Consider the following 12,932-nt stretch of genomic DNA (forward strand, 5'->3'; position numbering starts at 1 on the left):
ATGTTTTTGCTTTTTTTGAAACTGAGGAGTTAGCTGCTGTGGGCTTCGCTCACGGAAAAATGGACAATCTGAAGAGGAAAAGGGGGCTCGTGATGGATGGGTGTCTTTTCATCCCTGCAAAGAATAAATTCTGTGAACTGCGCCTGGACATTCACGTCGACGGTCCTATTTGTCATTTTCAGGGGCAGGCTTCCTTTTTATTCAGGGGACACAAAGCTCTCTGGGTGACGAGCTTGGGGACGAGGGCTTCGGGCACCCGTAATTTATGTGGGAATGTGCTCACAGTGTTTTCAATGGCTGCCGGGTACGTGGTCACAGGGTGGGAAGGGATCTGTCCTGAGACGCCCAAGTTTCCAATTGGTGGTGAATATAAAGACGTAAGTGCCAGCCCCTGTTCTGGGCAGGCAGACGTTCAGGTCTCTTTTTGGGCCCCAGGGTCTGAGAACTTGCGAAGTACCGGTATGATCAGAACAACCTAGGTGGGAGTGGGTCGCTGAGGGTCCCCTGGCTGAGGTGTGAGCTAATTCAAAGGTCTGGGGCTGCCTCAAGGTAGAAGACTTGCCCAAAACACACCCCTCCCCCAAGCATATAGACTGATCATCTTGCTTGCGAATCGGGCTATTATTTTGTGCTGTCAAATCTCCCAAATGCAATTTTTATACCCATTGGCTTCAAGTCTTCCAGTGGAGTTGATATTCCTGGCTTTTAAGGAATATAGATAAAAAGTTTTCTATGACGTATTGTGAAAAGAGATGATTTTTCTAATGATGTGGCACCTCGGAACAAAAGATTTTTGTAACTGTTATGAAGTGTGTGCTGTTGGTGAACCATGAACAGCTGCCTTTCTAAATGCAGGAACAGTTGATTTTCCAGGCCTGTTTGGGTCTCATTGCTTTACCTCTCTTTAGGCCTCAAAAGCATTCTAAAGCGCTTCTGGGTTTAATGCCCCTTTCTGGGGAAAAATAAAGTTTTTTTGTTTGTTTTTGTTTTTTTTAAATCTGTGCTGCCTTGGACTTAAGCACAACTGCTTAGGAGCCAGATGAGCAAGGAGCAAGAGAAATGATATTAAAAAATAAATTCTTCCGCAGACACAGCCAAGTGGAAAAGGTCAACCTTAAGGATGAAAGTTAACCAGTTACAGCGTGGAGTTCAGCTGAAGAACCTACTCATCCGATTCAGAGGGGGAAAGGGATCTGCTCGTCATTCAGCGGTTTATAGCAGAACTGAGTCTTCAGAATCCTTCCAATTTCTTTTTATCAATGCAAATATATCTTACCGAACAACACAGTTTTGGTTGCCGTTTTTGACTTTTTTCTAAGAGAGTCGTATTCAAAGTCAGACGCTGCCAGTAGGAACCGGCTGTGTGGCCCTGGACAAATTACCCTCTCTCATCCTCAGTTTCCCCATCGGAAACTGAGACTGTGCCTCGGAGGGCGGGTGTGCGGATGAAAAAGAATATCCTACCCGGCGTGCCCTCCCCATGGCAGGGCCTCCATCCGCGCTCGCTTCCCCTCTCGTGGCTATTGTTTTGAAGGACAGGAAAGCGCGAGGCCCTGCAAACATCTCCAAGTTGCGCCCCCTCCGCCCCAAGTTTCGGTTGCACTCAGTCTCTCCCCCCAGTACCGCGTCGGGGCATCTCTAAAGTCTCTCTGGGGTCAGGGCACGCGTTCGCTCATCTGTTTTCTGACTCGAAATCAAACAGCGTGACGCAGTCCCCGGCCACGCGTGGGCCAGTCTGGCCGCCAAGGAACGCACGGGACCGGGCCGGACCCGCGGAGGACGCCGCTGCCCCTGCCGCCCCGACCGCGGGCCGGCCCCCCGGCCTCCGCGCCGCAGCCGCGGGCCGCTCCGAGGCATCTGCAGCCGCGCGGGGCCGGGGCGGCGGGGCGCGCGGCTCTGATTGGCAGAGCGGGCGCCGCGGTCCAGGAAACGGCTCGGGTTTCAGCGGGGGCGTGACCTGCCGGGAGGGGGCGGCGGCGGCGGCCGCGGCGCGGGCGAGGCGGCGGCGGAGAGCGCGGCGGAGAGCCGAGCGAGCGGGCGCGCGGCGGGTGCGGAGCGGGCGGGCGGGCGCGGCAGCCACAAAGCTGGGCGCCGCGAGGTCTGCGCGCGGCGTAGCTGGCCCGGCGCGGCGACTCCTCTCCAGGCTGGCGGCGCCCGCGCGCCCCGAGGCCGCAGCGTCCCTGCGCGTCCGCAAGTTGCGAGCAAAGTTGGGCGGAGGAGAAGCCGAGCCTGAGTCCTTTCTTCCTCTCGCTCCCCGAGTCCGTGGGCAGCCCGCGGGCGTCATGCGCGCGCTCCTCCGCAGCCCGGGGCGCTCGTGAAGCCTCGGAGCCGTGGCGCCGGCGCGGATCCCTGAACCTCGTTCTCCTCGTTGGAGTTTCCCCGGAGCTCGTCGCGGGCTCCGTCGCGACCCACGCCGGGCGCGGGGACTGAACCGCCCGCCGAGGAGCGTTGCCATTCAAGGTAATCGCCGTGCCGGGCGCCTCGGGGAGTCTCGCCGGCGGGGAGGACGGGCGCCCTGGGAGCCCGGGACGCCGGGTGCGCGGTCTCCCGAGCTGAAGGAGCGGGGGACCGGCGCCGGGGGGCTGCCCCGTGGCCCTCCCTGTTTGGCTGCGTGGGTGATGGGGGAGCTGGGTGCGTGCTGACGGCTGGCGTTTGGGGAGTTCTCCTTCTACCGCCCCCGTCCAGATGCTGACATCTGCCCCGGCCGTTGACGCCTCTCCCTGTCAAACTCCGCGGGCTTAATCCCGCCGGCCGGGCGCGATCCTGCGACCCCGGAGCCCGCGGGGAGCAGCCTCGCTGGCGGCCGGCACTGCCCCGCGGGTCCGGGGCTCATAAGGGCATCTTCGGGGTCCCTTATTCCAGGGCCCCGGGGAACGCCCGCCTGTCCCCTCCACGCCCGGGAGGGAACCAGCGGAGCTGCGCTGGCGACCTCGCCGTGGGGTTGGCGATGCTCTCGGGGCGGCCCCTCCGGGCAGGGGGCTGCCTCGGCTCTGCGGTTCCAGTGCCGGGCGCCCCTGGTCCGCAGCACTCCCGGGGCTAGGGGGCGAACTGGACCGACTTTTTCGAGTTCGCTGCCTGCTGCCGCTCAGCGATGTCGAAACCACAGGCGAGTTCTAACTTGCGCGCTCATTCTTTCAGCCGCCGGGCTGCGCTGGGGAATCCACCGCGGGCCCCGCGAGGCGCTGGCCCCGACTCTCGGCCCGGGGGCTGGACGAAGGGCTCCGGCCAGGGGGCCGCGGGGCTCCGCAGCCCCCTCGCAGCCTTCTTGCCCGATTCAATAAAACCTGCCCCGAAAGGCAAACCTGTTTTCACCCTCGGAGCACCCATGCTGCATTCGGTGCGCGACGCTATCAACATTTAAAACCCTATTGTCCCCTGGGTCCCAAATCCCTGTAAATCTTCCTCTGGCCTCGACTCATTTTCATCTGAAAAGCCTGTTTAGTTTGAATAGAAAAGCAATCAGGCACCCCTCTCCCTTTCCCTGGAATGTCAATTAAAATGCAGATTTCTCTGAGCTCTTTAGCGCCCAGAGAAAGGGGAAAAAACAGGATATTTCAGGCAAACAGATGAGGGAAATGCTACAGTGGAGCCGAGCTGGTAGTGGTGACGAGTTCTCGCGAAGGTACTGCAAGTTCGAATCTGCTTGCCAGCCTTAGCAGGGAGGGGACTGTGGTCTTGGATCAGCCTGTATTTTATGTTTGTATTTTTTGAGATTTCAATCTGTTGAGGAATCCACACTCACCGTCCCTCCATTTGACCCCTTGAGAGCTCCCTGTGCTAGTCGGTCCCCCGGGGAAGGGCAATGCCAGGGAGCCTTTGAGCTTGGAGCCCCTGAGGGTCCTGGGCAGCGTCCCCACCCCCCACCTCATGGCACCGTTGACTTTCCTGATGTGAAATTTACTAAGAACAAAGCGCCCAAGTGCTCAGCATGGGCGAGCCCGGCGGACAGACAGATACTTGCTTAGAGGTGAAAGCTAATTAAGGCCGGCCCTGTGTTGGCTTGCCTTCTTGGGGCGGTGGGGGAGTTTGGGAATGTTCTGGTAAATTGAGGAGCCCCGTATGGACCTGGCACGGGCACCACTCCCCACCCAGGCTCTCTCCATTGTCACTTTGCCTGTCTTTGGGGGCAGGCTTGTGCGGAGGTGCAAATGGACCCGGGGAGCGGGTGGTCATGAAGGGCCATCCGTCACCGGGCGGGTGACAACTCCTCCCACGGCCAGGCTGAGAAGAGAGTTCCCTTTCAAGGGGAAAAATAAACACGCTGGGGCTTTCACTGAGGCTCAGACTTCAGGAAGGATTATGATATTGAAGGCAGGAAGCCGGGATTGTGGCCGCCAGCGGCATGCTGGGCCCGTGTTCCCAACACTGAGCCTCAGGACCTAATTATCCTGTCTAGGAGGTCCCCCTGTACTTGCGTCCGCTGTGATGGGGAGTTGTGCAGACCTGCCACCTTAGGCCTCCTCTGCCTGCTGCAGATGTGGGGAGGGGGCCGCCGCGGGGCCTCGACCTGGAAAGGGCTACAACCCAAGTTTCTGGTGCAATCTGATGGGACGACCGGATGGTTTGAGATTGAGCTGAGGCCGCAGTCCGCCTTCATCTGCCTAGAAGGACCGGGACAGGGGCTGGGGCTGGTGGGTCAGGGCTGGGGAAGCAGTCTGGGTTGAAGTCTGCTAGGATTAAAGATTGTGGGTGAGGTTGTCAGAGGCAAAAAATTCCCATGCATTCTGGAAATGCTTAGTGAATCAGGGAGAATGTTTGTGTACTTTACCTCCCACATGTATGTAGAAATAGATACGGAATTATCTTTTGAGGCTTTTAACTTTTAAGAGCAAAGAAAAGCTGGGAGGAAAAAAATCCGTCAAGCTATCTGAAAACACAGGGTGTAGACGCACACACACGCACACACACACACTTTTGCTGTGAATCACACCATTTCACATGTGATGTCTTTGAAGCAGAGATTATTTTCCTCCTGGAAAATGATGCAGTACCCTCTTTTTCCTTACCCATTTTAACCTGTAGTTGCGGCTAAAAGGAGCAGTTTCTCTGACGCAGCTTTGGGGGGAGGCTCAGGCAGTGTTGAAATCCTCTGTCACAGTTTGACACATCAAGTTGGCATGCAAAAATCACAGGGTTTCAGAGGTTTTTATACCAAAGGCCTCACCCCCTCCCATCACATTTGCTGAGGTTTGTGCATTTCGGCTCTACACTTAGTAATGGATACTGAACAAATGTAAAAGTCCTTTGAATATTTTAAGCTTGGAAAATCTCCTTGCCTTTGGATTGAATGGCTGAACAGCATGCTGGGATGTTGAGCGCCCCCTTGTAAAATTTCTCCTCTGAAATTTTAGCCAATAGGTTGGCATATTGAAAGTTACTGGCCCAATTGCATACCGTGACATTCATTTACATAGCGGCATCGGTAACAAAGTCCCGCGTTGTCTATCAGAGTTGGCACGGGCTCTGCTTTGAACCCGCTCTCTGTAGGCTGAAGACGTTTCCTAGGCCTGGGCTGCCCTCCGTCGCAGCGGAAGGGGATTCGGGCTTCAGATTCCTTTTTCGATCAGCTTCTTTGACTGCATTGCAGTTCAGTGCGTACCCCGTCAGTGGCCGCTTGGTGAAGGACTGCAGACCGTTTCTGCAGCTGAAAATGAATCCTGACAAGTGTAAACTGGTGGGAATTTTTGGTAGCTTTCCTGAGAGTCTTTATATTTTGCTGCCTCCTTTCTGAGCACTCCAGCGAGGGCGGAGCGCTCCGCTCAGCCCCAGCCCCGCAGAAATAGGTCTGCAAGCTGTGTCCTCCGGGGCGCAGCCTTCTAAAGCTCACTTGGCCTAGGAGAAGTGAATCAGGCCGGTTGGTTATGCGACCTGAGCGTGGTTAACTTGCTTTTCTACTTGCCCTTGAAACGAAGGTCACATGGCTTCTGCTTTTTGAGGGCGGCGAAGGCGATACTGGATAGGAGAGAGGGTACACTTTGCCTGACTGAAGCGGCCGTGCGGATCCGTGTCCTGTAGCGACGCTTTTTATCTCTTGTTTCTAAAAAGTCGGCTTTTACCGAGATCAGCCTCACACGTGTCATGGGCCTGTCTGGTGGAAACACCTGGGACTTGGAGGTGCAGCGCGAAGGCATTTGCAGATAATGGGGGGAAAAAAAACCTGCGCATAGTTGAGAAGCTGACACCGGTTGGAGCCCACTCGGGTGTAATGAGTGGGCATTGGGGAGGGTCGCACTGACTCGGCGGATCTCTCTCCTACGCAGGCTGCAGCAGGAGCATCCGTGGCAGCCGCGTGGTTCCGGAGCCCAGGGCAGGCTGAAGACGTTGCTGGCAGTCCATGCTCCTAGGGGAAGAGTTCAGATGGGATTAACGTCCACATGGAGATATGGAAGAGGACGGGGCACCGGGCCCGTGGTCAGCTGGGGCCGCTGCGTCTGCCTGGTCGTGGTCACCATGGCAACGTTGTCCCTGGCCCGGCCCTCCAGTTTAGTTAAGGACACCACGTTAGAGCCGGAAGGTAAGTGACTGAATTTCACTCCCAGGGTACCACGTTGGTTTGGGGACTTGTCTGGGGAATTGGGGCTTAGGTCAAGGCCTGGTTTAGAATCAGCTGCGCTTGCCCTGGAAATGAGGCTTCTCAGAGCAAGGGAGAGGGGCTGCTCCTCTCCCACGTCAGAGGTTATGAGAGCAGGTTCTTGGCCTCGGACCGCAGGCAGAGTGGCGGGCTTGGGCATTTTCTCCGGGTGTGCGTTTCTCTGTGCTGGGAGAGGGGGGCCGGTGGGTCACCCTTCCCCGGCGCCCAGGAGAGCTGTGGAAGGCACGCGTGGGATCCACGCCACACGCACTCCCTGCGGCAGTAGTGATCTTGGGGTGGGGGGAGTGGGGGGAAGAGTCTCGCTTGTCAAGAATTGCTGTTTCCCGACAAAAGGAGCCACTGAGGGAAATTGCCAACCTCTGAAGTGCTGACATTTTCTTTTCATTGTCTAAGGACAAAAACAAGCTTCTGAAGTTCAGCCCAGAGATGCTTGACATGCTAGAATCTTTTTGGGGGAGTGGCGGGGGGAGGCATTGTAAGTCATAACACTGAAGCAACACACCATAGAACGGCAAATTCTGTTTCAGGTCAAAGGGAAAGCATGCGTGCCTGGGTGTCCCCCACACCTGGGAACACCCAGCTCTAACAGGGCACGCACTGGGGTGGGTCAGCATCGGGAATTTAATGCGTGGGGCCTGAGTCCAGTTGTGAGCACAGATCGAGGCCGAATGATTCAGCAGGGCCGACGGGCCCCCTTTCCCACCGAAGGTGGTGAGGATGGTAGCCCAGCCTCCGCTTGGTGCAGCGTGGAAATCTGTCATCAGCAGAGAATATTGGTAGCTGAGTTATTTTTCGAGCGGTAATCCGAGAATAAAACGGCAGATCTTGGCACTCATCGCGACTTAATAAAGCTGTTCGCTGAGAGCCCACCTGGTGCCTGCTTCTCTCTGGGCGCCCGCCGGGGTCCTGAGTGGTCTGGGGTCAGCTCGGCTGTTCTGGAAATGCACCCTGGGGGGCAGGCCGGAGGGGGACCAGAAAGCCCGTCCAGCACAGGATGGGAAGGAGGGTCAGGCTCCTGCCGGAGGTGAGAGTGCTGAGTGAGCCCCGCCCCCTCCCCCCCACCCCAGCTCCTCCTGAGTCCTGTGAGGGGACAGGGCAGGTGTTTTGCTAACACAGAGGCACTTCATACCCAAAGCGGTCGGGGGATCGTGGGTGAGGCCGTGCCCTTCTAAGGCGGAGGCGTGGAGGCGTTATCACGAACAGGCGTGGTGGCATCGCAGTGGCTTCCGTGGCCCCGGGAAGCGGATCTGGTAAGAGGTGGTGTCCGAGGTTCTCGCCGCGACATCCACGGGCCCGCCTCCCTGTGACGTTTGTTGCGACGTGGGCACAGATGCGTTTCCAAAGGGCTTCCGTAAGAGGCTCCTGGTTTCTGAACGTCGGGCCTGTGCTTCTTTAATTTGGCTGATAATTAAAATGGATGTTTCCCTAATTGCTGGTTTTCCCTTGAGTGCGTGTCTCGGTGCACATGGAGGCCGCTGAGCTGGGACTTCCAACAGTGTGAGCCCAGGTTGGGAAAAAACTGTCATTTCTCATTTGGACTTTCTGGGCAGCATTATTGGGAGTTTATTTCAACGTAAAGTGTAAAATGGTCCTGGAGGACTTCTTTTATCGTATTTAATTACCGAACCAAGTTTAAAACGTGTGCCTGCATGCAGGGAGAAAGGGCTGGGGCAGGGAGGGAGAACTGGTGGGCGGGGATGAAGCACCCCCAAAGGTTCTTTGTGTAAAAATTTGTATCCAGCAATGTACTGTTGAAAAAGCAGGTCTTCCCAACCTGGGGTCTGAGGAAGCATTGGGGGTCGGGGGAACGTCCATGAATTCCCTAAAATTGTAGGTCATATTTTGCAAATGTCTTAACATGCGTTTTTCTGGGTTCCTAGTTTCTGTGACGTTTGCCTCCAGGGTTGTGAATGCGTAGGGGGAAAAAAAAAAGGTTTAGTGGAGGGTGTAAAACCCTGCAAAGAAGCAGCTTTGGAAAAGCATAGAACCCTCTGGAGCTCAGTTTCTCTTTCTGTTACCTGAGGGTTTGATAAGATGATCTTTAGGGCCCATCTGTTAATGTCAAGTGGATATTAATATCCTCAGAAGCCTTCGGATTCCCTTTCTCAAAAGGATGTGAGGACGTGAAGAGCAGTTAGCACACGGCTGGGCGTCTCAGAAGCCCGCGGGACATGTTACCATCATTTCCCCCGTGAGCTGGGCGCACGCATCTGTGCCCTGTCCACTTGCCGCAACGGAAGCTGCCGCCTGGTGCAGGAGGCCCTCTCTGTTTCCAGGCGGCCGTTTGCTTCCTGCAGGACCTGCCCTTGGCGTGTCTGGTGGCCCGATATTGGCAACAGCCGACCGGAGCCCAAAGACGGGGTTCTTCCACGGCAGGAGTTTTGCTTTGGTGTCAGAGATTATTAGGAAGGGAATCACATTATAAACGAGAAAAGAGTTTTTAACAACTGGAAGCAGACTGCCTGGGGCCCTTCCAGTTTAGGCCGTGGTCATGCCGAGTGGGGGTGGGACACTGACCCCATCCGTTTGTGCCCCCCCTCCTTGGTACTGTAACTGTGGCTTTGGTCAACAGTAAGTTCAACCTTGACCTTCGATTGCGCAAGGCCTCATCTCGGAAGACTCTGGTTTGCTAAGTTGGAAGCTCAGTGTAGATAATGCCTGTGGGGCTCGAGCAGAGGAAAATGTATCCGGCGAACAGCGTGACTGAGTTCCCGGAAGAAACCTGGGCACTGACACTAGAGGACCCTTTTCTAGCCCTCTCAGCTTTGTGCAGTATCTTATCATATCAGGGGCCATCCTGTCCTATCCTCTGTCTTCTGGTCACTTTCTGAAGTGGTAACAGTAGGGTTCGTGTGCTCAACTGACCGAGGAAAATCGTCTCTAGAAGATTTTAATTGTTCATCTTCCCAATTAAAAAGGGATATTTTCAACTGGCCATTCACTTGAGGGGACCAGTAAAAACCCAGTTACTGAGGCAATGGAGCATGGCCCACCATGCCAAGCACTGCCCCCGTTGATTAATATCCTAATTATGTAAAGGCTGGTCAAGCCTGATTGCCCTGCGGAGGAGGCAACTCTTACTTTCCCCATTCTTCCCACCTTTGTCACCTACTCTGGGTTCATTAAGTCATTGTTGACATTAATGACATCTTTGTTTACACCCGCCCAGTAGGAGCTGAAATAAAAGGGCTTTTCCAGCTCCAAGCCCTTAATTACTTTCCCGCCTTCCACAAAGTGTGATTCTGGAAAGCAAGAACCTGGGAAGAAAGTAGCGTGCTTTTTTTTTTTTTTTTTTTTTTTAAACTAAGTTTTTGGCAACCTTCTCCGAGGTGATGCTGTCCCGGACCAACCTGAGTCGGTCCAGAGTTCAACAGCAGAGAGGTGGAGTGGGCGGTCCACACGCGTCCCCCCCAAAGTCAAATCATTCCAGCATGGCTGGTGTCCTTTGTAAGAGGATGGTAACTGCCATTGCAGCAGCCATACGCATTTAATTGCAAGTTAAAAGAAAAGAAAAGAATATCTCCGCATACCGAGAGTGAATGATTTAAAATAATCTTCTGTTTTGTATTATCTGCATCTTTGTTCCTCAGTGCGAGTGTTAATGTTTAAGAGTTGACTGTAACTTGAGAGTTAGCTTAGGAACAAGGACTCATTCTTGCTCAATTAAACCAAATGCAGGCTTATGCAGTTAAATACACAATGAGGTACACATTCTTTATTAGTATATAAAGTATTTCACAATTCGGAGACAAAGAGCTGTGTTTAATATTACTTCTAGAGCAAAAAGTTGGCAAGCCCAGAGAGCTGGTATTTGCATACTTTCTATAGGGCTCCCTCCAGCCTGAATTAGGCGTGAGTGTGTTTTGCTTGCTCGTTTTTAACCTCTCCACGCATGGAGTACCTACTATGCCGCCACCAGCCCCCCCCCCCCCAGGCCATAACTGAAGACTTCCAAGTTTTTCCCACCCAGGGAAGGATGAGAATTCCGATAACCAGCGCAGTCCAATCGGAGATGTTTTCCTGCTTTCCGTCCTAGACTTAATGAATAATTCCATGGCTATGAAATAACTGAGGGGGTGTTTAAACAAGAAAAGTCCTGTGTGATGTTCCCATTCTCCATGAAGTGGACCTAGCAGCCGTCCCGCTGGCAGTCTGCTGGGGGGTTTACCTACCCAGGGTGATTGTCAAAGGGCTACCGCCCTCCTTCATCCGTGTCGCCTTTAAAGGAAAATGTGGGGCGTTGATTTGGGGGTGCCAGAGTCGGAAGTGCCTCTGGTGGGCTACTTCCCACGGCGCTGGCTGGATTCTTAGCAAGGTGACTTGTCTTGGTGGGCAATTGAGAAATTATTGTGTTGAAAGCTTTTGAGATGCTCCCATGGATGGCTGTGATACGGTGGGCTTTGGGTGGCAGTGCACACATGTCCATGGTCTTTATTATTATCGTTTTCTCCTTGGGGGGTGACTTTAGCCTTGGGGCTGCCTTTTTTTATGCTTTTGCTGAATCCAGGTGAGATGAACACATGGCTCTACTTTTCCAGCTTTCCTGGCATTGAAACGCCCCATGCTGCTAACCTAACCACGTCACACCCCTACCCCTGCCTCCTTCTCCCTGTCTTGCCTTCTTAGCGTAGTTTCTTTTAACTGGTGGTGACAGCGTTGAAGGCTATATAGGTCTGAGTATTGAGCCTGACATACCCAGGGCTGAAAGCTTGGTCTTCGCTTAAACCATGGGTTTCTGATTATTATATCCAAGGTGAGCAAACCCTTAAGAACTCAGCTTTGACCTGAATAGGGGCTCTTGAACTTGAGTTTTTAAAGCTGTGTCCAACTTGTGTTCCATTTTTGGGGAAAATGTTTATCTTCATGGGAAGCCTTAAGGCTTGCTGCTAGCCTTAGATTAGCGTCCTCCTGCTCACCCAGGTAAGCGTGGGGTGAGCCAGGCAGGTGTCGCTCTGGCCTTGGTGGATTAGGGACTATGAGGAGGAGGTGGGGAAGGGAGCCTGAGGAGGAGTTCTTTAAAGAAGTCTCTAGTTGGATGAGCTGCCGGGCACTTCTCAACAATGGTCCAGCATGTCATGGAGATGCCTTCTTCTGAAATTAATAAAGGCCGCTTTTTTAGGGCATGATAGAAAATCCAAAATGGTAGCCACACCAGTGGTATGTGGTGTTTGCAGACTTCCACCGGCCTCCATTGATGTAACTTCAGGCTTTTACCATTGATGTGTTCATGCAAAAGGATATTTAATCATTGGGACAGACCACCATGGTTGTCCTTGAAGAGCTCCCGTCAAGGAAAATAGGCATGCTTTAGGTTTTCAGTAATTCTGCTTCTGGGAAACTTGCACCGTGATGAAGTTCTCACATGCCTGGTGTGACCACGCCCCATGCTGGACTTCTGCCACGTCCTATGAATTGAGTATTAAGCATTTCAGATTCTTTTTGACTTGACTGAGTCAGGGAGCCATGCTGCAGCACGCTCTTTCCTTTAACCCCCTGTCTAGCCCAAGAAAGGCAAATCCCGAGTCACGTCTGCACAGAATGCAGAAATATATCAGATTTCAGGTAATGGGGAACGTGTTTTATGATGTCAAAAGATAGCTTATGAGGGAAACACTGATAGATTCAGGAATGAGACAATGGGTGCATCTATTGGTGTGACGTACACAACAGCTTGCCTTGAAAGAGAGAACTGAATATGTAGCCTGATGTTATTAACATTTCAGATTTAAAATCACTTAACTCTTTAAAAAGCCAAGCATCCCTTATAAAATTAACCTAAATTCTGTATGCGAGTTAAAAAGAAAAAGAAAAAAAGAATGCAGTCATTTTGAATGGCATGGACCTGAACTCACAGAAGGCACCTGGCCTTTGGAGCCAGGCAAGTCCCGTTTGAATCTCCACTGTCTACTGGCGCTGTGACCTTGGACAAGTTAGATAACCTCTCTGGGCCTCCCTTTCTTTATCAAACATGGGGCCGATAAGTTGATAAGTTATCTATCCTGAAGGCGGCCTGTGACGATTAAATGCAAGTGGGATGTACGTGCTCAGTAAATTATCATTTCTGGTCGACCCCACCCCCTTTCCTCATCAAGGTGAAAACCTGATACAGGAATGAAAACCAACCTTTCTACATTCTCACTAATTAGAATAGAAAGGAGCTCTAGACCCTGGATCTGTCCAACCCATTTTATCATCTTGGGCGTTTGCAAGTCTGGACTTCAGAAATGTGGCCGTCTTGCTGTGTGCGGTCCAGATCATTCAGGGTTGACTTTTTTTTTTTCCCCTGTTAAAGAAAGTCAGTTGAAACAGTGGGACACATACTTCTTGAGGAGCAGTATAT

The 12,932-nt window shown here is 53.3% G+C and overlaps 1 protein-coding gene across 16 annotated transcripts in view; it reads left to right on the forward strand.

Moving 5' to 3' along the window:
• Positions 1 to 2,360: 2,360 nt before the first annotated feature.
• The window catches only part of FGFR2 (fibroblast growth factor receptor 2), a 97,925-nt gene continuing 87,353 nt past the window's right edge, over positions 2,361 to 12,932 (forward strand). For 15 of the 16 annotated variants that reach the window (XM_090278753.1, XM_090278752.1, XM_090278754.1 and 12 more), the window contains exon 1: positions 6,291 to 6,514. In XM_090278753.1, the coding sequence (XP_090134879.1) occupies positions 6,358 to 6,514 (157 nt within the window). In that variant the 5' untranslated portion in view covers positions 6,291 to 6,357. Of the gene's footprint in view, positions 2,461 to 6,260; positions 6,515 to 12,932 lie in introns of those variants that run through there. The other variant, XM_090278766.1, reaches the window with a different exon arrangement.

Source organism: Furipterus horrens, unplaced genomic scaffold (genome assembly GCF_987537825.1).
Source record: "Furipterus horrens unplaced genomic scaffold, mFurHor1.1.pri manual_scaffold_5, whole genome shotgun sequence".
NCBI lineage: Eukaryota > Metazoa > Chordata > Mammalia > Chiroptera > Furipteridae > Furipterus > Furipterus horrens.